The sequence below is a fragment of the Triticum urartu genome, chromosome 3A, assembly GCF_056163025.1.
Source record: "Triticum urartu cultivar PI428250 chromosome 3A, HENAU_Tu73, whole genome shotgun sequence".
NCBI classification, from domain to species: domain Eukaryota; kingdom Viridiplantae; phylum Streptophyta; class Magnoliopsida; order Poales; family Poaceae; genus Triticum; species Triticum urartu.
In genome coordinates this window covers 731,178,467-731,204,087 of record NC_141875.1, presented here as the reverse complement: position 1 = coordinate 731,204,087, position 25,621 = coordinate 731,178,467, and the positions used below count along the sequence as shown (strand labels likewise).

At 44.3% G+C, this 25,621-nt stretch overlaps 1 protein-coding gene across 1 annotated transcript; it reads right to left on the bottom strand.

The window, feature by feature from the left end:
- Window positions 1-6,007: 6,007 nt before the first annotated feature.
- On the bottom strand, window positions 6,008-7,183 carry LOC147982350 (uncharacterized). Its single transcript, XM_087516281.1, has one exon. It carries the CDS (start codon window positions 7,181-7,183, stop codon window positions 6,008-6,010), a length of 1,176 nt encoding a protein of 391 aa, XP_087372407.1.
- Window positions 7,184-25,621: the final 18,438 nt, after the last annotated feature.

Sequence of the window (25,621 nt, the reverse complement as noted above, 5' to 3'; positions counted from 1 at the left end):
ACGTGAAATCCCCAACTTTCTCCGTGAGTCCTTGAGTTGGTTAGAATTTTGAGGATCGCAAAGCAAAAATGCAGTAAAATATGATATGCATGAATGATCTATGTATAACATTCCAAATTGAAAATTTGGGATGTTACAATCTATGTTAACAAAGCCCATGATATATCAAGATCGTGACATCTCAAGATCACGAGAGAGATAGAGAGAGAGATTAAACACATAGCTACTGGTACAAACCCTCATCCCCGAGGGTGGACTACTCCTTACTCGTCGTGGTGGTCGTCAGGATGATGAAGATGGCCACCGGTGATGATTCCCCCTGGCAGGGTGCCAAAACTTCTGATCTAGGGTTATTTCTGATTTTTGGGCGTCAGTTTCACGGTAAGACGGGCCTCGAGGTGAGCACAACCCACTCGGATATAAGCAAGGGCCCAGGCGCACCCTGGTGGGTTATGCCTTCCTGGTGGCTCTTTTGGCCCTCCCACAGAGCTTCGGAGGTCTGTTTTGTTCCAAAAAAATTGTCAAAAAGTTTCTTCCAATTCTGAGAACTTTTATTTCTGCACAAAAAAACAACACCATGGTAGGTCTGCTCATAAATTATAGATACGTTGGAGACGTATCAGGGCCTACACGGATGCCCCGGTCAATATAATTGCCATAATGCTTCAACATGGATGAAAAGCCCCTCAGCGCAAGTCATAAAAAGATATGGGGATACGGGGAGCCCTGCTGTAGGCCTCTCGAAGGAGTGAAATATGGCAACAATTCTCGATTAACACGAACAGAGAAGTGTACTGATGTGACACACTTCATTAATAGTCTGACCAAATTGCCAGCAAATCCAAGTCTCAGTAGCATAACTTCAAGGAAGTGCCACTCTACTCGATCATAAGATTTCGTCATGTCCAATTTGATTGCACACAAGAAGTTTTTCCCTTTCTTTCGTCTCTTCATCGTATGGACACTTTCAAATTCCATAAGGTCATTATCCGTGATCAACCGACCTGGAACAAAACCACTTTGCTCCTCACTTATAATCTCATCCATGCATGGCCTCAACCGATTGGTTATTACATTGACAGCAATGTTGTAAAGAACTGGGCACAAAGCAATGGGACAATACTGGGAGATATTCTGTGGATGACGTTCCTTAGGAATTAAAGTGATGGCAGTATCATTTAGTCCACCGAGTAATTCGCCACCATTTAAAAAATCTAGCACCGCCGGAACTATATCATGCTTCAATAGATCCTAGTGACGCCGATAAAAACCGGATGTAAATCCATCTACCCCTGGCTCTTTGGATGATATTAATGTCATCCGCGCTTAAACCAAACCATACGTTCCTTGCATCACCTACAGAGTCCCCTCACTTACTCTCGATTTTTCTCCACCGCGACCCGTCAGCGGGTGCTCTCAACTTTCCGTCTTTCTTAGGGTCCTCTTTGTGCCAACGCATCAACTTGGCATTATCTTTGTTTCTGAACAGTCGTTTCAACCATGGTATTATAGGAGCATACCACATCACCTTGGCAGAAACCCTCTTCCTGGGCCGCTCGCCCTGAACATCACCAGGGTCATCGCGTCTGATCTTATACCGCAATCCACCGCATACCGGGCATGCGTTCAAATCCTCGTACGCACCGCGGTAGTGGATGCGGTCATTAGGGCATGCATGTATCTTCCGCACCTCCAATCCTAGAGGGCATACAACCTTCTTTGCTCGATACGTACTATCGGGCAATTCGTTATCCTTTGGAAGCTTCTTCAATATTTTCAGTAGCTTCTCAAATCTGTTGTCAGATACACCCTTGTTTGCCTTCCACTGCAGCAATTCAAGTGTGGTACCAAGCTTTGTGTTGCCATCTTCGCAATTTGGGTACAAACCTTTTTTGTCTCTTTGCATCAACAATGACCCGGCGAAGATCATCATTGGGCACATCGTCTCATTCCTCTTGATCTTCAGCTTCCCCCGTTGCAGCATCACCGTATTCAGGGGGCACATAGTTGTCATCATCCTTTTCTTCTTTGTTGTCCTCCATCAACCCCTCTTTCTCCTGCCTGGTCCAAACGCTATAGTGTGGCATGAAGCCCTTATGAAGCAGGTGGGTGTGAAGGATTTTTTTGTCAGAGTAAGACTTCGTATTCCCACATATAGGGCATGGACAACATATAAAACCATTCTACTTGTTTGCGTCAGCCACTTCGAGAAAATAATGCATGCCCTTAATGTACTCAGAGGTGCGTCTTTTACCGTACATCCATTGCTGGTTCATCTGCGTCCATTATATATGATTAAGTGTGTCAAAAACCATTAGAGAACATCATGAATACAGAAGTGACCAAATTAATAGAAGTTCATCATCACATTAAAACCAAAGTACAGTAGTGATCAAATGTTATTACTGAAAAAAATAAATACATAAAGTTCATACATATATAGTTCTCATTGAACAACATATAGCTCTCTAGAGCATCTAATTAAACCATACATTGAAACTATGTAAAACATTTCAATGCAACAACAAATGCGATCATAATCGCAACCAAGCCTCAGTACGAATAGCATATTTTCTAATCTTTCTAATCCTGAAGCGCATTGCATCCATCTTGATCTTGTGATCATCGACGACATCCGCAACATGCAACTCCAATCTCATCTTCTCCTCCTCAATTTTTTATTTAGGTAATTTTTTTCTTCTTCAACTAAATTTAACCTCTCGACAATAGGGTCGGTTGGAATTTCCGGTTCACATACCTCCTAGATAAAAACATCTATGTCACGTTGGTCGGCATAATTGTCATAAACACTAAATGAACCAAATAGTAATAAAAGATATTATACCACATCTGAATCATAGATAGGACGAGGGCCGACGGAGGCGGATACCAAAACCATCGCACTATATAATAACAAACAATAATAAAGTAAGAAAATTACACAAGTATCTATCCAAATCATACAAGTAAGAACTTTTTTCTTTTAGAAAGAAGATAAGAACAAGAGGCTCACCATAGTGGTGCTAGCGACGAGATCGGCGCGGGCGCTTGACGGCGGTTTGGATGGGGAAGGGACAGGACGGACGACCAAACCTAGACAAATCTTGAGGAAAATGGAGCTTGGATAAGAAGCTTCCGGAGGAGAAAGGTGTGGCTCGGGCATTTCATCGAACACCTCATGTGCATAGGAGGTGAGCTAGAGCATAACACACCTCTCACAAAAAACAGAGCAATGAGCTGAGCGCGCGGGCACTATATATAGCCTTCTCTTTAGTCCCGGTTTGTGCTTAGAACCGGGACTAAAGGACCACATTTGGTCCCGGTTCGAGACACCAACCGGAACTAAAGGTTGTGGGTCAGCAGCAAGACCCATTGGTCTCGGTTCGTGTCTAGAATCGGGACCGATGGGGTCAGGCGAACCGCGTCCAATGGCCCACGAGGCCCGGCCGGCGCCCTGGCCTCACGAGCCGTGACTTATTCACTTCATAGGGGAACCGGGATTAATGCCCTTTTTAGGCCTAGACCAAACCCCTGTTTTCTACTAGTGTCGTAGCATCATGCAACATGGAGGTAACTCCCTTGGATCAGTTGTGGCGATTTACCAAGAGTGCTCTTTTTTAAGTTGCAATTTTGATCATGTTATCGTTAGTGCTAATCTTAGAGAGGCCAAAAGAGCAGCTCAGTTCTGTTTAAATTTGGCAATGGCAACAAATTCTGCTTGTATTTTAGTTAAATTCCCTCTGGATTAGTTAACGAATCAGACATGCATGTTTGCTACTCATGGAAAATACAAGGAAAGCAAAGAGAGTAAGAAAATAACCACCATACTGAATAAGGAAATGCAAACACAATCACGAACGAAGTCGAAGGAAAATAACCACCATGGTGGCAAGGAAGACAGAGAGGCCTGACACGGTCGATGCGTCAGTTTCTGCTCTGAAGATGGATCGATGGAAGACGGTGGTGTCGGGCCTTGCAGGGTGCTCATGTGGTGCCTGCTATGAGTTCGCCGGACCGGTGTGTGACCTATTCCCGGTATGTGGCTAGGCTGGGGCATCCGGTGTTAGATGTCAGGCTTTGGTGCGATATTTGTTTGTTATTATGCTCGGATATTCGGCAACCCTTCACCAAAGAGATAGGAGTATCAACAGGTGTTGCCTGGATGGTGGCTTCAGCCATACTGATGTATTACTTTGTAAGGCCTTTGTAGATAATTAATAAAATGGCTGCATGCATCTTCCATATGCAGAGGCCGGGGGTACATCCTCCTTTTCAAAAAAGAATGTTACATATCGTGAAATAAATAAGTTCATATGTTACATATAGTGAAAACAATATCAAATATTATTACATGTAACCTTTTTTATAAGTAATAATGTCGTGTGTGGTGCAAGTTTTTGTTCGTGCTAATTAAACATGCCCAAATATATCTCTCCAGACAAACTTATATAGAGGACGATCATTACAAACTTATATAGCAATATGTGACAAATAGTGACCAAAGCATTAGCATAATAAATGGCGCTAAACAACTCAGTTTGATGCCCTTCGACTAGCCACAGTGGGAGTAAATTCAGCAGTAACATCAAGTCCAACTCAGCAAATTTGCTTATGTGGCAATGAGTTAATGAGGAGGAGGTAGTTTGAGTAACTTAGTCAGTTACTGTAACATCACATGTCTCAATGCAATATGAGTCTATAACCTAATAAATGAAGCTTTGCATGACACCACACTTATGTTACTACCCACTATGAATGTACTAATATAGTCTAGGGGTATATGTATGTTACTCTCCATTGTGGCTTGTCTTCCAAAGCCATTGCACGGAGACAATCTCTACTACATGAAAAGAAGGTAAAGTTCCCGTTTCACCTTTCTCCCACCACCTCTTCATCCAACATTTTCTTTGTGATAATCAATGACCTTAATTTACTTACCTTCTGAAACAATTCCAATTTAATTTACTTACCAAACTTCTCATCAAAACATAAGGTAAATCACGGGCAAGATTTGATAAATATTTATTTACACAATCACATTAATATGAGCACGTAAATCACAAACTAACATAATAGACTATTTATGTCACATTGCAACACACAAGCATTGTCCTATTTTTTTAATTGAATTAAAAAAAGAATAGTGTTCCTTTTCCTGCTAGGCGGAGTGCTTCGTCCAACATTTCCATATTTTTACTGGTGATCATTCCTTGGAACCCACCTTACTTGTCTCATCTTTTATTGACTTACCAAATAAACTATAATTTCTTTGGCAAGTCAATAAGTGATTATTTAAATTAGAAAAATAGCATTGCTTTTCCTGTCAGGCGGAGTGCTTCATCCAACATTCCATATGTTTCCTGATTGTCTCATCTTTTACTGACTTACCAAATAAATTTTATTTTTTTTGGCAAGTCAATGAGTGATTACAAAAAAATAATGACAAAATTTGGTGAATATTTATTTACACAATCATACAATACGGAATTATGGGCTTATGTACTAGAATATTTATACCCTGTAGCAACGGAGGTGCAAATACTATGATGTCACCCCACTATTATCCCGAGAGGGAAGGGTGGGATCTGGTGGAACGTCCCCTTGGGCACCTCTAGACCGTAGGAAATGCAATGTGGATCTTTTATAGTTTTCGCCAGATGAACATGGGAACCTGAGCCGAATGCCTATGTATCCGGAAGCTTGAGCAGTATATGAATAATAACACAAAGGGACAAAATGATCATCTTATCCTTAACGTGTCAAGATGTCATGAGTTTTTATCTGTTTGAGAAAAAAACATATTTTGAATAATAACACAAAGGGACACATGTTTTTAAAGTTAAAAAACCATAATGGAAAACAAAGCGAGCATGAATTCAATCATCAAATTTTGTCACATAATAGTGAGTTGTTGAACTGATCGTTGGTCAAAATCTACTCGAAACAATCAAAATGCACAGTGACCGGTGTACATGTATAACGTATTGAAGCTAGTAATCCTAACATTCTACATATCTGGTGGGAGGAGCCACACAGGAGGTTTGTCACCATCCACATGGTACCCCACCGACGTGATCCCATTGAAATTGCCCCATGCGCTGTTTTTTTCCTTGTAAAACACATTGCTGAATGAGGGTGAGTTCGTCCAGTGCACCTTTGCCCTGTGGTCGAAATAGTAGATGTGGTTTCTCCTCACGCCGCCACACCCGCCCGCCACCACGTGCACCACCTTGGTGCATGTCTCCCCCAGAAACAAGGCATAGTCGCCTAAGCTCGTAGCCTCCACCCACTTGCACATGGAAATTGTCATCCCGTCGTCGGCTTCAACTAGTTCAAACAGCGTGAAGGAGGGCCTGCGGTTAAAATCCCTGATCACCATTAGCAGCTTGCCAGGTAGGGCAACGATGTACATGTTGTACTCATGAAAACGTCTCTCCGGGTAGAGATTTGGTATAGTCGCCCACACGACAGTCCTGAGCACGAGCGTGCCACGTTTGTTCACGCTGATGTTGATTTTGGTGAGCCTCCCGCTATATCTTGTGAGGCCATAGAGGTTGCCGCCGTAGAATGCGATATCCATGAGCATCCGGTCCTGAAAATATCTTCTTGTCGACCACCCAGCCCCCGGGTGGCTCAGCCTGCAGACTGCGACATTATCCATGCTAGTGATGGCGGCGAGGATACAACCGTTTGAAGTGGGCGGTGAGGAGAAGATGATCTTGCGCGTGTCTTCGGTGGAGTATTGTATGCGGAGCTTCATCCTTTGCTTGGCGGAGAGATCCACCTTCACGCCAGAGAAGAGATTCATGATCTGGAGCTCATCGTCGTACCAGGCGACCCAGCCGCCATCGTGACAGCCGACGAGTGACCTGCGGACGAAATTGCCCGGGAGTTGGAGTTGGACGTACGGCAGGACCTTGTCGTTTTCAGGGCAGTAGCACCGCATGCGTTTCGCTTTGTCATGGCCGCTTGAGTCGAGGAGCAGCCACGGAAAAACGGGCCGCCGCGGGTGGGTCGAGGCAAAGGAGGCGCACGCGGCGGCGAGGCGGATCCGGTCGAGCGGGGATTCGAGCCTGGCGTAGACCTCGCGGAGGAGATCTGGGTGGAGGTTGGGCCACCCACCTGCCACCGCCGACCGCCTCTTGACGCCGCAGCCGTCACCTGTGGGCGTGTGCGGCGGCATGGTATGTTTCTTCTTCGTGCTATAATGACGTGCGTACCTCTCCTGAACTATCATGGGCAAATATAGAGGCCGCCCCGATCGATTGTGTAAAAAGGGATCCTTGTTTTAAACGCGTCCGTGCATGCGTTGGATCCTCACCTGACCCAAGGGAAGGGATCATTGCCTCCAACGCGATCGTCTTAAACGCTAATGTTGTTGCATGCGCAAAACAATTTCTCAAAAAAAAAGGAGAGATCGGGCGCAAAACAAACAACCTAAAGAAAGAAGGCCCGACAATTACGGGCGGGGACGAGCATCTTTTTTTTCGATCAATGAGTCATCATCATCAAGAAAAGAAATTAAATTAATTAGGGTGAGAGGCATGCATATAATCAAATTAATTATGGGGCCTGAGCATGATAACTTTTAAAACTGTCTACTACAATAATGTTTCCTAGGCTACGGTGAGGGAGTGACCATGATGGCGACCAGGGCCGGGCCGGCAAAATCCGGGGCCCCGTGCGAAACTAAAAAATGGGGCCCTATCTCACAAAAAAACTAACGAGCAATTATAGTATATATATATCTTAAAACAAAATTATAATGTATATAATATAATATCTTAGATAACAATTGGACATATAAAAAAGTCATACCTATCCAATTCCTCGTTGCTTTTCTCTTGCGCTTGGGGCACCAGACTCATGTTTCTCCATGATGATTCAAATCTGTATTATTGAAACACAAGATACAAAAGGTGACTATAGTAAAATTGAAGTTATAGGGTCCTGTGATCTTTAATCGAGGAGGTAAGAAGTAAGAATCAATCTCTAACAAAGTAACGATCCCTGCCAATAGTTAATTACAATATTAGGAATTAGAAGTAGGAACCAAAGTTAATCAAAAAGAAGGACTCGCTAAGCAGTAAGCACATGGCAGGAGGCTAGAGTCGGTCCCCGATCAATCCATATCAATCCAAATTTGAGAGAGGAGAGAGGAGGCGAGGAAGGCAATGGCGGCAGCGGCCGGTTGCTGTAAGACGTTTCCTGTCCTTCCTGTAGCCACAAGCCCACGACCGTCGCCCCATGATCCAGAGTTTTCAGTTTTCTCACGATCCTGAATTCCCGATCACTTTAGGCTGTAGCGATCCAGACATCGTGTACAGGCCTCATCGAGTACAAGCACTCAAGAAGTCGAGGAGGAGTCGAGGACGACGAGGAGATCAGGATTCAGGAGAAGTTCTCGTTTCAGGGTTCAGCCGTTCAGGCTTTCAGCGCTGGTCGCCACAGCCGTTTCAGCGCTCGTCGCTCCCGCCGTTTGACTGTTTAAGCGCTGGTCGCTGCCGCGCCGCCGTTTCAACGCTGGAGTCGAGGTCTCGAGGAGATTACAGATTGGGATGGAGATTGGAGAACGATCCTGATTCCCTCGTAACCTCTCGCTTCGACTCCAGTCCAGCACAGTAGTGCATAAGGTTTTCTCTTTTCTAATGCTAGGCCTATGTATAAAAATTTGGGGCCCCTATAATTTTGGGCCTTGTGCGGGCCGCACTTTTTGAACCACTGTGGGCCCGGGCCTGATGGCGACGTGCTTTAGGCTCACTCCAGAGCTTTGTACTCGTTGCTAGGTGGTTCATGAACATGGTTGTAATTTTTATTATCCCTGTTGTTCTTTGCACTGCCATGATTGAAGACTAGCAGATTGGAACTTTCTCGCACACAAAAAAAAATTGGTTGAGAAATCCCATGCATAGATGTCTAAGAGCATCTCCAACAGCCGCTGAATGCGTGGCGCCTAAAAAACGGGTTTACAGCGCGCAAGTAGTTTTTTTTAGGGCGCTAGAAGACATTTGCTCCAACAAGCGCTGTAAAATATGCTGCGCGCGCGAGTCCAGCGGCCCCAATCAAGCGGTCACATCTGCAGCAGCCCAGAGTTTGCAGCGCGCGCGACCGGGCACACTAAATATGCTGCACGCGATGCCTTTTTGATGCGCCCGCTGCATTAGTTATAGCGCGCGCTTTTTTTATGCGGCCGCTGGAGACTCCAAACCAGTTCTTATACCGCGCGTCGCTTATATAGCGCTTCTGTTGGAGATGCTCTAAGGTATAGATGACACTAACATGACACGGGCCTGGATGGTCAATTGATGAGTTTGGCATGTTTGCTTTGCATGTGCCGTCCTTCTAACAGACACCAGCATACAAGTCAGTTGACAAAGGTTGTTCTAAGAGACATATGTTTCTATGCCAGATTGTGGCGCTGCCAGACATGACGAGCATCAACGGATACACGGTGGAGTTTGTTGGTGGCTAGTCAGTCCAGACATGATGAGCGCGCGCTAGTCGTGCATGTGGAGAACCCATGCTAGATGAGAGGATGTCACCGTGATTACAGTGGCGAGCGATGGCCGAAGACGATCGGGTCTGCCATCAGCAGATGCTAGTCCAACACCAGTGTGAGTTAGAGGTCACGACAAGGACATGGGTCTATCTCTTGCCTTCCCGTCAAGCAAGAAGTGAACAGTTAGGTTGGACTCAAAATTTGGAGCTTCTGGTGCCGGGGCGGTTGTGGAGACTCGAGGAGATTGTGGTGGTTAGGAAACCGATGCCGCTAGGTTTGCATCCATCCATGCAGACGGAGATGTACTAATCTGCAATAAACTCGTTACATAGATTGATGCCGACGCGATGTTCTCTTCTTCAGCCACAATTCACTGGCTTTCCATTCTCGTTCTGTCTCACAGCCGCCTAACGCCGTCACGACTTTCCTAACCCCAGAGTTCAATAGGCAAACCGATCCCGCGTCTAGAGTTCAAACGAAACGAGGCAAATCCCAAACCAAACCCCCGGGAGAGCACTAGGGGAGCATATGGGTGGCTGCATTCCGACGAACACTCTGCGTGCGGGGCGGCAGAGGAAAGGAGAGGGACACCACACCCTTGTACAAGGGAGACAAGAATCATGTCAGTACACACGAGGGAGGCGGTGCTTGGAAGAGGATTGCCTCCGTCCATGGTTGGGTGGCCACAAACGCAACGACGCTAGGTTCAAGCTTGCTCCCGTCCCCAACGAAGACGTCTGTCGTGTATCGAGGCTTCCAAACTGATGACTTGTAGTTCCTCGGGGATGGCTTAGGCCGAACGCCGGTGATGTCGGATTAGACGACGACAGATAATGGCCTAGCTAGGGCTTCCGCATACGCTTTTAGTGGGAACATCGGCAAGTAACCTAGGGTGAAACGACCAAATCTCCGGCTATAATCATCCAGGAAATTGCGGTTTTGGTGAAAATTTACACAAAAGCTTGGAAGAAGCTATCTCCTGGGATTGAACGATGTGCATGGTGAAAATCCAAAAAGGATCATGTCGATGCATCCTTCGATGACGACTCTTGTAATTGAGGAATGGGCACAATTATCAGAGATGATCATGCTTGTTTTTGTCGCAACGGGAACTAGTGTCATTCTGTTTGTTGATGATGTCGTGAAAGCTGAGGCTTGTGCTCTCCTTAATGGATTAATTCTTGCAGGGTGAGTTGGTTTCAATAGGATCATTATTGAATCAGACTGCATGGAGGTCATTGAGATCATGCAACAAGGTGGTAACTCCATTGGACAGGCTGCATGATTTACAAAGAGTCTTCTTTCTTATGGTGCAACTGTGATCATTGTTACCATTAGTCACTGTCTGTTGCCGCTCAAAAGTGGCCCGATCATAAAGCAACATGCCAGGGCGAAAACCTTGCCGGGGTAAAATCTTGCCGGTGTGAAAGCTTTTCGGTGTGAAGGCTTGCCGGCGTGGAAAGCTTGCCGGCACAGAAAGATCGCCGGTGTGGAAGCTTGCCGGTGTGAAATCTTGCCGGGGGAGAAACCTTGTTAGGGAGGAACCCTTGCCGGAGTAAAAACCTTGCCGGAGTGAAACCTTGCCGGTGTGAAAGCTTGCCGGGTAGAAACATTGCCAATGTGGAAAGCTTACTCGGATGGAAAACTTGCCGGGTTGGAGGCTATGATAGTCAATCGAACGAGAAGTTGAAGATGGGCTCAAAAGGTTATTCAGATGATCTCGGATGGAAAAATGATCTACACTGGTTGTCTTCGTCTCGTCGAAACGTTCGATTTTTATATAAAAATCGTTCAAATCCGAGTTCGTATGCAAAAGTTAGAGCAATCGGAGTGCAGCCCTGTCACGAGGCGAGATGTGGCGCGCCCCACCAGACACATGTCTGACGGGTAGCGCGAGGAAATAACATGTGTTGTGAGACCAATCTAACCCACAAGATGATCTCTGATCAAAAAACCTTCAACCTGAAAGTTGTTCGTCTCGTCGAAACGGTCAAGATTGCTTTTAGGCTTGTTTTCATCCGAGATCGTTTACCACCACAAAAAATACCCGCAAGGTGCAGCCAGTTTAAACCGAACAGTTTTGGAAAGTTCGGATAAACCAGTCCGAATTTGACTAGGGTTTTGGACGTGAATTGATGTAGTTTTCTTGTAAGGAAAGCCTAGATAAATTCTTTGCTTGTACGGGAAGTCCAGCCGCCTCTTATATATGTTAGGGGTGACGGCCGATTGAAACAACACACAATCGATCAAATCATCTACCACTTTTTACCTTTACCTTTATCTCTCTCCCTTGTTCTTCTTCTTCTCGTTCTTCGTTCGTTCTTCGTTTGCAAGGCGACGAACCTCGAGGCCCTAGGGGCGATCAGGTCGACCTAGGGCAGCCCATAGCCGCCGCGCGCCCTGACGGGGTCCCTCCCAGGCGTGTGGGGTTTCGGGTCTACAAAAGCACCCGCCGGATTGTCTTGCGTACCGCGCTTCCGGCAGGTCTCCTTCGATGTGAGCTGCAGTGCATCACCCTCGGCGTTGGAGGTACACGGTGACGTGTTCATGTGCGAACACACTTTTTGGCGACTCCGCTGGGGACGAAGTTTCGAACGGTCTCTGGCCCGTTCTTGCTACGAAGAGATCGTCATCAAGTTGCTGAAATCTATAAAGGTAATATGAATACCGGATTCCCCTTTTTAGATGCAAATAATTCATATGTTGTGGCTGGATCACCTAATGAGCATAATGTATCGGCTAGCCCTAGTTTTATCAATCATGCATCTAATTATGCGCAAGGGCCGACGCAAAACAATTTTCATGCTTCAAACTCTTATGATTTTAGCAACGTACAACATATGTATCCAAACTCTCATGCATCGGCAAACCCACAAATCCATATGCCGATGAACAACATGATGGGTTTGGTTAATCAATTTGAAACACCTCATGTTAAAATTTCCAATAGCATACAAGAAAGTGTTTCACCTTTTTATTCATCAGCAACTGATTTGCAATATGTGAATCCAACCTTGCCAATGGATGGGAGAATTGGCCATTCTACTACTAGCTATTCGGCCAGTTACTCTCAACCATCATATTCTACACCTCATGTTAGTAATTTTTCAGCACCGTATGCAACTGTAGATGTTCATAATTCGGCCCCGCATCTTCATGGTCACATCCGAATAAGTGAAAATTTTACAGGAACACATGTGCCGTCATCAAATACTGTAGCATATAATGCATACTCTACGCAATTCAAGAATTTCGGCAACACTCACGAATCATTGCCAAAAGAATCTGAAAGCGTTGCAGAGCAATCCCTTCTAGAAGCGGTTGTGGCTGCATTAAAAAAGAGCTTGGCACAAAACAAGAGGATTAGTGCTTTTTGCCTTGAACAATATGAAAAGGGGTTGTTTCCTGATTATGCCGCAATAAAAGCTAGAGTTTTACAAGAAGATGAATCTTTGCCAATTGATAAAATTGGCGAGCAAAAATATGGTTTTACAACAATGCATATGCCTTCACCTAATACTACATCATATTATACAGCCCCTACACAATTGCAAAGTTTCGACAACACCCATGTGCCATTGCCGAAAGAATCTAAAAGCATTGGGGGGCAATTGTATCCGAAGTGGGCTGAAATTGAGAAAAAGATTGAAGCCAATTTCGCCGCTCGCCGCTAGAAACAAAAAGAAACAGAATTGGCTCAAGTGAAAGAGGCATTCACAATTGGTAGAAGCAATGTAAAGAAAGATGATTCAGAACATGAAAGTGCTCCGGTTAAAAGAGCCGAATCAAGAAGTATATATTCTGAATCCATCAAATGCAAAGAGGCAAGCATTATTGAGAAAGGGCATGGCAAGCATAGCAAAGCGACCATACTTGATTTTTCTAAAGTTAATGGAACCTACTTCCTGCCCTATGAGTTTCGTGCCAGAGAAATTGATGAACTTGAAGGACAAGAACAAGTAGCCGAACAAAGTTCGGCCGACAAATTTTTTCAATGTAATGATGCACGGAATCAAGAAAAAGATGATGAAGAGGCGTTGGCGAGCCATCCAAAGGCGGAGCAAGATATTGTTCAAGTCACACCACCATCGTGCTCTCCCAACATATTTGAAGAGGTATGTTTAGCAAGTAATTTACCTATTTTCAGATTTGGTCAGGACTTTATTGTTGATGCATCTATTAGAAAAATCCTCATAAGTAATTTTGAAAGACCAATGAAGAAGGGTAATTTACTTGCTAGCAATAAAGTTGTTATTGAGCATATCGGTCAACCCATTACGCCATTTATAAAGACCGATAGTGACTTATTATTACAGCCAAAGCTTTCCCCATTGCTTTATCTAAAGTTCATATCTATTTGGGTAGTTTTGCTTATTTCATACTTGGCTTGCACTTGGTATCAATTGAGACATGTATGTTCTAACTATTTTCGTTTTAGAAATTTAAAGCCAAGGTTAAATTCTGTTGAGAAAACCGATGCTAGTATAATATCTTACCCAAAGACATCGGAAATAGAGTGCAAAACACAATGCATAGCCGAATGGTGTGGTGCAAAATTTGAACCATTCGTTTGCTTAATTCCAAAGCCGTTCTCACAGCAAGATCGGCTAGAAAACAAGAAGTATACCTTCAATTCAAGCATGTGTGATCAAATATTTGATTTGTTGCTGAAAAATAATTACATTAAAATTCTTGATCACCATGTTAAGCCATCAATCCAAGGACGAATGTATTGTAAGTTGCATGATTCGTCCTAGCATAATTTTTAGGATTGCAACATGTTTCGTCAAATAGTTAAATTGGCCATTGAAAAAGGACGATTGAAGTTTGTTGAAACACCAAGAGATGACCAGTCTATTCCGATTGGTCCCGATGGCATACAGTTTTTGCATCGGCTGCTTCAAGCCGATCCATTTAAAGAGAAGGTAAAAACTGCAGGTGACGGGATCAAGCTTTCAAGTAAAGAAGTTGTTGAAGAGCATAATGGACATAATCTTGAGGGTGAGAATTCCATCGAAGCTACAATGGAGACGCCAAGGACTGGGGGGGCAGCAAGCAAATCCAACGATCGATGAAAGCAAACCAAAAGAAAACAAAGGCCGAAATAAGCGCAAGTGTAAAAGATCAAAAATTACCTTTGCTGAACTATTGGAGAAATATCAAAAGAAGAGTGAAGAGAAGAATGCTTATCGGCCCAATCATGCAAAGAAACCAAGATCACCCCAAGGCGCAAATATGAGGATCGGTATTGGCAAAGTGAGAGTTTCAATGCAACATATTCATATACTTATTCTGGGCCGCCAATGCCATTGTCGTGGATGCCTCCCTATGCTCATGTAGATCCATATTCATCATGGGACAGGTATGATACAAGGGCACATTCTCCATCTTATTTTAGACCATCTCACCAATATTATGCAGCTCTGAGAAGATCAACATTTGAACAATCACATGTTAAAGACCGTTTCAATTATAAGTAATCGGTCCGGACACCATGGATGAAAAAAGAGGTGGTCAAGCAAGTCTACCGCGTGAAAAGAGATGGTCGTAAGTGTGCTACTTCAGATTTGATCTCAAATAATAAAGAGCCAATTAAAGTGTTGACATTGGCTACAAAAGGCAATGACGAAGCAACCAATTATTGATAGTCAAAGTGCCAAATCTGAAGAAAAGAAGTTGAGAGTGCACAAGGCCAAAAAGGAATCACAGCCGAGATGCCCACTCGGCTTATCGTATTGGCAAAAAAGGGAATTACACAAACTTAGTGCACAAGAACATGAAGAAAGGAACATGGCATGGGTTCCCAAAGGAAGTGCTCAAAATAAGAATTATGTGCAAGCCTCCATTACAAGAAGTGCGACAAAAGTGAAGAAGGAAAAGAGTAAAAACTATGAAGGACCAAGCCGAAGGTTTCAACATCTTTGGTCTACACATTATCCATATTCTTCAACTATGCCATTAACGCCTATGCCATGGAATTCGTCATCAGGTATGATTGGTAACCCTCAATGGGCTTATTTTAATCCATGGATGCAATATAATTTCTTACGTCATGAGAGGGTATTACCAAGTCACTATACATTTGATTAGCTACAAGTTTGTTGCTGATCCAAAGGGCCGAAATACTTGATTTGTCATTTCATTTGTTTATTTCGGCTATATGTGCTTTGAATGAAGTTTACATGGTAATGGCTGATATTTATCTATCGTCCTAAGAGTATGTCAATGCATGGCCGGTGTAGTATTCTAACATCGTCCTTAGTTTGAGAGCGAGACAAGGTACGTGCTCATGAAAATTTATATGTATGCCTATATTATGATTGAATGGAGTTGAGACATCATGACCGATGTCATTGAATATATGCTACATAGACCAATTCATAGCTGCAGAATTGGTTGGTGGGATTATACTTTGTTTGGATATGATTTGGCTTATGCATCTTTGAGATCTATAAGAAGCCAAATCATAGTTGATTTTGTTACTGAACATCGGATTAGTGTCATGCATAATATTAATATTAGCCTTGTCTCTCTAGTACTATGGAGATTATGTTTTGATGGTTCAATTCATAGCAATGGCCAAAGTGTTGGTGTTGTTTATATATTTCTTTATGGTACTATTTTTTGAAGCCTCGTGCCGCTTAGAATATTTTTATGCACGATTAATCAAGGCCGAATATGCATTGTTATTTGGATTGACTCTTTTACTTGCTATAGGTGCTATACATATTGAGGCTTTTGGTGATTCGTTATGAGTAGTGCAACAAATATCCAAGGGGTATCAATGTGTTTTGACGAATCACTTATAGTTTATCTTGGGTTATGTCTAGATGAAGAATTTACCTTGGGTTGCATTAAAATTGTTCATATATTTAGACATGACAATTGGAGAGAGTTGGCATAGCAAGCATCCGGCTACCATGTCCATCATGTTGTATTGCATTTCTCTCAATAGCCGATGCTTAGTCTCGTCAACATAGGTAAGGCCGAACCGAAGTCCACAACTTCGGCCACTAATGAAATTTTTATGCAGGCGAAAGTAAGGATTGGAGAAAGTTTATTGTTGATTGTCTACAAAATTCTAGCAAAAGGGTGAACAATATGGTTCGGAGGATGACATTGAGATACATATCTATGGAACCTTATCACCGGATTGTTAATGAAGTTGAGAAGGTTTCACCCAAGTTTGCATCAGAAAGTTCACACAAGACATGGCCGATATATACTTATCGTCCTAAGAACATATAAATGGCCGATGGAGTGTTGACATCGTCCTTAGAACAAACTTGGTACAAGTATTTTTCGGCACACTAGCTTTACTGAAACACAGGGGGGCATGTGTTGCCGCTCAAAAGTGGCACGATCATAAAGCAACATGCCGGGGCGAAAACCTTGCCGGGGTAAAATCTTGCCGGTGTGAAAGCTTTCCCGTGTGAAGGCTTGCCGGCACAGAAAGATCGCCGGTGTGGAAGCTTGCCGGTGTGAAATCTTGCCAGGGGAGAAACCTTGTCAGGGAGGAACCCTTGTCGGAGTAAAAACCTTGCCGGAGTGAAACCTTGCCAGTGTGAAACCTTGCCGGGTAGAAACATTGCCGGTGTGGAAAGCTTACTCGGATGGAAAACTTGCCGGGTTGGAGGCTGTGATAGTCAATCGAACGAGAAGTTGAAGATGGGCTCAAAAGGTTATTCAGATGATCTCGGATGGAAAAATGATCTACACTAGTTGTCTTCGTCTCGTCGAAACAATTGATCTTGATATAAAAATCGTTCAAATCCGAGTTCGTATGCAAAAGTTAGAGCAATCGGAGTGCAGCCCTGTCACGAGGCGAGATGTGACGCGCCCCACCAGACACATGTCTGACGGGTAGCGCGAGGAAATAGCCTGTGTTGCGAGACCGATCTGACCCTCAAGATGATTTCTGATCAAAAAACCTTCAACATGAAAGTTGTTCGTCTCGTCGAAACGGTCAAGATTGCTTTTAGGCTTGTTTTCATCCGAGATCGTTTACCACCACAAAAAAGACCCGCAAGGTGCAGCCAGTTTAAACCGAACAGTTTTGGAAAGTTCGGATAAACCAGTCCGAATTTGACTTGGGTTTTGGACGTGAATTGATGTAGTTTTCTTGTAAGGAAAGCCTAGATAAATTCTTTGCTTGTACGGGAAGTCCAGCCGCCTCTTATATATGTTGGGGGTGACGGCCGATTGAAACAACACACAATCGATCAAATCATCTACCACTTTTTACCTTTACCTTTATCTCTCTCCCTTTTTCTTCTTCTTCTCGTTCTTCGTTCGTTCTTTGTTTGCAGGGCGGCGAACCTCGAGGCCTAGGGGCGATCAGCTCGACCTAGGGCAGCCCATAGCCGCCGCGCGCCCTGACGGGGTCCCTCCCGGGCGTGTGGGGTTTCGGGTCTACAAAAGCACCCGCCGAATTGTCTTGCGTACCACGCTTCCGGCAGGTCTCCTTCGACGTGAGCTGCGGTGCATCACCCTCGGCGTTGGAGGTACACGGTGACGTGTTCATGTGCGAACACTGTCCTAGAGAGGTTAATAGAGCAGCTCATCTTCTAGCTAGTCAACTGGTGGATGCCCAAAACTATACCTAGAACGTAGATCCACCAGGTTTTTTTGTTTAATTGTGGATGATGTTGCTATGTTCTCAAACGTAATATAATCCTCCATGAAGGCTTTGTCAAGCTTGATGTTTCATGCCCGATGAGCTTATCGAAGCCCGTACAACGCCTTGCATAGCTTCAATACCTTGTGTTCCTCTTCTTTAATATATCCCGGTGGTTGAATTGTTGGAGTTAAACATGTCTCCGTCTCCTAGCCGGCTCGGATTAGGACTCAATCACCTAATAGGTTTAGCTATAGGCTAGCTATACTAGTATATATCTGTAACCACCCCTTGTAATCTTTGTACCGTGAGATCCAAAAAGTAACAAAAAGCACGGGACCGACACGGCCCTGTTTGCCATCATCTCGCTGTGTTCTCGTGTGTTGTAGTTTCGCCGAGTTGTGCGATCAATCCAGGCGGCGGCTCGTACGTGCACTTGTAGCTGCGTACGGTGTGACGCCGGAGAACCGATCCAGCTGCTTGGTATAGCTTCTTTACGGGGTTGTTTGGATACCAGGTATTTAGTGATCTAGTTTTTTTTTTTTTTTGCGGGGCAAGAGATCTAGTTTTTGTTAAACTCATGTAGCAGCGTATATAACAAACTAAAACTTTGTTTGATTTTGCCTAACTCGTAGATATCCCAAACCGATTCTGCTAACACCCAAAAGCCTGGTTTTTGGGAAACGCCTATTAGTCGTTTTTGTATAAACACGTTTATCCTAAACTCAACAACCTAGTTTCTACTACTTTCTAGCTGCCCCGTTTTCCCGCTGTGCCCCACCTGCATGCAAACATGACCACACCCATCCTGTTTTCTCGAGAAGGTAACCAGACGTGGTTTTGTACATGCGTTATTTAAGGATTTCTAAATCCAAACAGAATTTTCTACGCGTGATTCCTTAACAGATTATTAGCAAAAACTGGTTTCCTATAAAATGTTCTTAAAACAGGTTTTGACAAAACTGAGGATAATTGCTCGCTATCCAAAAAACCACTACGTGAAGCATCCTGCTGCTTGCCTGTTTATTTCTGCATGTACGTGCGTTGGCCAAAGGATCGGCCGGTCGGAATACGACCGAAAGTACTCCTCGGTGTTCGCATGTGTTGGACCGAAGCCAACAATTAGTATCAGAGCAAGGTCGATCTTCTATTAACGAAGGTCATGACGGGCAAGGAGATCATGAAAGCGTCCGACGTGGCTAAAGTACTTGCCGTGCTCGGTTCATTGTACCCACGGTTTGATTGCGAGAACTTGGGGTCTGAAAGGCTCTCATGGAGTGTGGTCTCCGCTCCAACGAGTTATGGGACACGGTCGATCCAGGAGACGACGCATTCAAGAAGGAGGAGCCGAGAACCGAAAGGATCGGCAGGTGGCGTCAATGATTTACTTGGTGATGCCGATGGAATCCTCTAGCACCTGATCGCCAAAGCAACAGTGAAGGAGGTGTGGGATACTTTGAAGCTCATGTTCGATGGACAAATCCGCGTCAAGCAAGCCAATCTCCAAACTCTCCTAAGGAACTATGAGACTTTGGTCATGGACGACGATGAGTCTGTGGACGCGTTTGCTTCACGGGTAGCTCCTCTCGTCAATCGAATTCGCGCGCTTGGAGAAAACCTCATGGAGGCCTCGATTGTCCGACAGTTCTTGCGCGCGGCCCCTTCCCGGTACCTGCAAATTGTCATGGCGATCGAGCAGTGCGTCGATCTCGCGACACTCTCCATCGATGATGTTGTCAGACGGTACATGGCTCACGATGAGCGTATGCAGTACAGTCTTGGGGATGGGAGGAACGATGAGCTTGTGATGCTCACGAAGGCGCAATGGATCTCCCTATCGAAAGAAAAGCAAGATGGATCCAAGAGCAGCGGGAAGAAGTGGAAAGGAAGCAGAGCTCGGCGAGAAAGAACTTCGCCGACTCGGACGACGAGGATGCGTCTGCACCACCGAGGAGAAAGTTTGACATCAAAAAAGTGAGGTGTCATAAGTGTGGCCTCCTCAGACACTTCAAGGCTGACTGTGAGGAAGCACCGAAGCAGAAGGCGCTCACGGCTGAGAAAGAAGACGACGGGGATATGATGCTGATGTGCGAGCTAGTGGACGAGGGGGATCCAGATGATCATGATCAACTGGACATGGGTCCGGTGAGTGCATCCTAGCAAGTAATCCCAGGCGAAGTTGTGGCGCCAGAAAACCATGACACAAGGCGTGACGGTGTGGTTACACTAGAAACAGGCGATGTTGTGGCGCCGGAAGGCCATGACACAAGACATGATGATGTGGTCATACCAGAAGTCCACGACACGAGGTGTGATGGAGTGGTCATGCCAGAAGAACGCGACACACGGCGAGCTGCACTCGGGCCAGACGAGCATGACGCATACATTGTGTGAAGTGGTGCAACGAAAAGCGCGACCATCGCAAGGAGCAGGCGCGTGCAAGGATACCAAGACACGAGTGATGATCCACCAGCTTCGGCCAGTCCGTGTGCAAAGGTAGTCGTGCGCGTCGCACGAAGCAACCCGTGCACTAGCTCATACCAGCAGGCGGCCGACGCGGTGCCAGACATGTACGTAGGCAGCAGCAGCGACGGAGCTTTTGCATGGACTGTTACTGCTCCGCATGGACCAGAAGGAGCTGGCCACTACAAGTTGCGTACTCCACCAAGGAGCCCACGTAGTGGCCTGCTAGTGGATGGGCCAAAAGTTGGGCAACATCTAGGAAAAAGAGACGTGCCAGAAATAGTGTTGCAAGCTCCCCAGCGAGCAGTTCGGGTGTGCCCAAAATGCCCGAAAAGGGAAGCTTGGGAACTTCAAAAGACGTGACATCTTCAACAGCTCTGCACGCAGAAGAACAGCCACATGAACCAGAGGGTGCGCTTCAAATAAATTCGGTGAAGATGAAGAGTAAAGGGCAACGATGTTTGTACATTGAGGAACCGGGAATTTTTGAAGATTCAAAGACGAAGGAGTGTTGGCGTCATGCTATGGATTATGAGTTGTGGTCGATCCGAGACAACAAATTATGGGAGCTCGTGGATCTTCCCAACGGACATAATGCCATGGAGCTCAAGTGGGTGTACAAAGTCAAGAAGGATGTCAAAGGAAACTTGGTGAAGCATAAAGCAACGCTTGTGGCTAAAGCAAACGTGCAAGAGCGAAGTGTGGACTGCAAAGAAGTTTTCGCTCCACTTAAAAGGATGGACTCGGTGAGGCTACTAATAGCTCTCGTGGCTCAAGAATCTTGGAGGCTACATCACATGGATGTGAACTCTGCGTTTTCGACAAGCTCCTCGGGCATGGAACATCAAGCTTGATGATGACCCACAAGTATAGGGGATCTATCGTAGTCCTTTTGATAAGTAAGAGTGTCGAACCCAACAAGGAGCAGAAGGAAATGACAAGCGATTTTCAGTAAGGTATTCTCTGTAAGCATTGAAATTATCGGTAACAGATAGTTTTGTGATAAAGTAATTTGTAACGGGTAACAAGTAATGAAAGTAAATAAGGCGCAGCAAGATGGCTCAATCCTTTTTGTAGCAAAGGACAAGCCTGGACAAACTCTTATATGAAGAAAAGCGCTTCCGAGGACACATGGGAATTATCGTCAAGCTAATTTTCATCACGCTCATATGATTCACGTTCGTTACTTTGATAATTTGATATGTGGGTGGACCCGTGCTTGGGTACTGCCCTTCCTTGGACAAGCATCCCACTTATGATTAACCCCTATTGCAAGCACCCGCAACTACAAAAGAAGTATTGAGGTAAACCTAACCATAGAATGAAACATATGGATCCAAATCAGCCCCTTATGAACCAACGCATAAACTAGGGTTTAAGCTTCTGTCACTCTAGCAACCCATCATCTACTTATTACTTTCCAATGCCTTTCTCTAGGCCCAAACAATGGTGAAGTGTCATGTAGTCGACGTTCACAAAACACAACTAAAGGAAAGACAACATACATCTCATCAAAATATCGAACGAATACCAAATTCACATGACTACTTATAGCAAGACTTCTCCCATGTCCTCAGGAACAAACGTAACTATTCACAAATCATATTCATGTTCATAATCAGAGCAGCATTAATATGCATAAAGGATCTGAACATATGATCTTCCACCAAATAAACCAACTAGCATCAACTACAAGGAGTAATCAACACTACTAGCAACCCACAGGTACCAATCTAAGGCTCGGAGACAAAGATCGGATACAAGAGATAAACTAGGGTTTGAGATGAGATGGTGCTGGTGAAGATGTTGATGGAGATTGAACCCCTCCCATAAGAGGATCGATGGTAATGACGATGGTGATGATTTCCCCCTCTCGGAGGGATGTTTCCCCGGCAGAACAGCTCCGCCGGAGCCCTAGATTGGTTCCGCCAAGGTTCCATCTCGTGGCGGCGGAGTTTCGTCCTTAAAGCTTGCAAATGATTTTTTCTAGGACGAAAGACTTCATACAGTAGAAGATGAGCACCGGAGGCCTGCTAGGGGGCCCACGAGATAGGGGGCGCACCCCCACCCTCGTAGCCAGGGTGTGGGCCCCCTCTGGTTGATTCTTTCACCAGTATTTTTTATATATTCCAAAACATGCCTCCGTGAAGTTTCAGGACTTTTGGAGCTGTGCAGAATAGGTCTATAATACTTGCTCCTTTTACAGCCCAGAATCCCAGCTGCCGCCATTCTCCCTCTTTATGTAAACCTTGTAAAATAAGAGAGAAAAGGCATAAGTATTGTGACATAATGTGTAATAACAGCCCATAATGCAATAAATATCGATATAAAATCATGATGCAAAATGGACGTATCAACTCCCCCAAGCTTAGACATTGCTTGTCCTCAAGTGAAAGCCGAAATCAAAAAATATGTCCACATGTTTAAAGATAGAGGTGTCGATAAAAATAAAATACGGACATGAGGGCATCATGATCATTCTTATAACATCAACTTATATAATTCTTGTCATATGATCTCTTATGCTAGAGTACAATTCAATCACAATTTCAAGTAAAAATCATAAACTTCATTGAAAACTAACAAACTATAATCTCAGTCATTGGAGCAATTGCAATTTATCATAACATAGGAAAGAGTCAATATAAGAGCTTTTCAGCAAGTCCACATACTCAACTATCATATAGTCTTTCACAATTGCTAACACTCGCGTAATACTTATGGGTATGGAGTTTTAATCGGACACAGAGAAAGATAGGGGGCTTATAGTTTTGCCTCCCAACGTTTTACCTCAAGGGTAATGTCAACAAAAATCACATCCAATTAGCCATATCTACCAGGATCTTTCCAGCATGTTGTGCTTGCCAAAGGATAAAATGTAAAAAGGAAGGGTGAAGATCACCATGACTCTTATGTAAGGTAGGAGATAAAAGTAAAATATAGGCCCTTCGTAGAGGGAAGCAGAGGTTGTCATGCGCTTTTATGGTTGGATGCACAAAATCTTAATGCGAAAGAACGTCACTTTATATTGCCACTTGTGATATGGACCTTTATTATGTAGTCCGTCGCTTTTATTTCTTCTATATCACACGATCGTATAAAGCTTATTTCCTCCACACCAATCAATCGTACAAATTTAGAGAGCAATTTTTATTCCTTGCACCGATGACAACTTACTTGAAGGATCTTACTCAATCCATAGGTAGATATGGTGGACTGTCATGGCAAAACCGGGTTTAAGGGTGTTTGGAAGCACAAGTAGTATCTCTACTTGGTGCACAGGATTTGGCTAGCATGAGGGGGAAAGGCAAGCTCAATCATGTTGGATGATCCATGACAATATAATTTATTTCAGATGTAAGAAAACATAACCCATTACGTTGTCTTCCTTGTCCAACGTCAACTCTTTAGCATGTCATATTTTAATGAGTGCTCACAATCATAAAAGATGTCCAAGATAGTATATTTATATGTGAAGACCTCTCTTTCTTTATTACTTCCTATTAATTGCAACAATGACCAAAACTATGTTTGTCAACTCTCAACAACTTTTATTCATCATACTTTTTATTTGTGAGCTCATTACTCTCCATAAGATCTATATGATCTCTTTTATTTCCTTTTTATTCTTTCTCTTTTCTTTTATTCCATCAAGATCATAGCAAGATAATCAAGCCCTGGACTCAACACTAATCTTTATTATATATAGCTCACGGACTCGATTACATAGAAGGATCATAAAGCAAAACTCACAACTAGATCATACTAAAACTTTATTCTACTAGATCAAGATATTATCAAAAGGATCGAACTAGGAAAAACGGTAAAGATAGAAGTGATGGTGATATGATACCAGGGCACTCCCCCAAGCTTGGCAGCTGCCAAGGGGAGTGCCCATACCCATGTGATTATATCTCTTTTGCCGGTGAAGGAGTTGATGGTTTTGTTGATGGTATAGGCTTGTCGTCCCTCTTCCAAGGCATAGGCTCACCATCATAGAAGGATGATTGAGTCTCCTGAAACCTCAAATCCGCAGCCAAACTCATCCTCTTGAATCTACATTCATACTCACAGTTTTGATTTTGCAGGTCATAGATCTGGGCTTGGAGGTGCTCGATTTTCTCATGAAGCTTGAAGATGGCCTCGACAATGTCCTTGATGTCCAGCTTGTGGTTGTTGGTGAACTCCGTGATCATAATGTGGTTGGAATCGAGTCCACGCTCCACCATCTCCTGACACTTGAAAACTTGTTGCTCCAATGACTCGAGCCTTGCCTCCGTGCTTCCGTTCTTCCTTGGTCCCTCAGCATCACAGATGTGCAACAACCCCTCACGCATCTCAATGGTTTGAGGCTGTTGCAGCACTTCCGCGAGGTAGGGGTTGATGACCTTCTCGAAGAACTGGTCCCTAGGGGCACTAGAAGACGACATGACGACCTGGATCTGTCAGAAAAATAGCTTGAAACAAGGATAGGAGATTTTTGCGTCATACGATGGTCAAAACCTTCGGGAGGTTATATAATGAATTTTTACCGACCAAAATACGTGACGTATAAGAAAACGGAGTCCAGAGAGCACACGAGGTGCCCACGAGGTAGGGGGCGCGCCCAGGGGGGGTAGGGCGCGCCCTCGACCCTCGTGGAGCCCTCGTGTCCTTCCCGGACTGCTTCTTATTTTTCTATTTTTCTAAATATTCCAAAACGGAAGAAAATTGCCATTAGAACTGTATCAACAGCAACTAAAATATGCGTGTATCCATCAGAGGCGGGAAAAGGTCCCATATAATCAAAGCCCCAAACATCAAATGGTTCAATAACAACTGAATAATTCATAGGAATTTCTTGACGTCTATTAATATTACCAATTCTTTGACATTCATCACAAGATACAACAAACTTACGGGCATCCTTGAATAGAGTAGGCCAATAAAAACCGGATTGCAATACCTTATGTGCAGGTCTATCTCCAGCGTGGTGTCCTCCATAAGCTTCAGAGTGACACTTGCCTAGGATCTGTTCCTGTTCATGCTCAGGTACACAATGT

Coding starts and splice junctions, on each gene's coding strand:
- LOC147982350 (XM_087516281.1), bottom strand. CDS start 7,183: ATGCCGCCGCACACGCCCACAGGTGACGGCTGCGGCGTCAAGAGGCGG.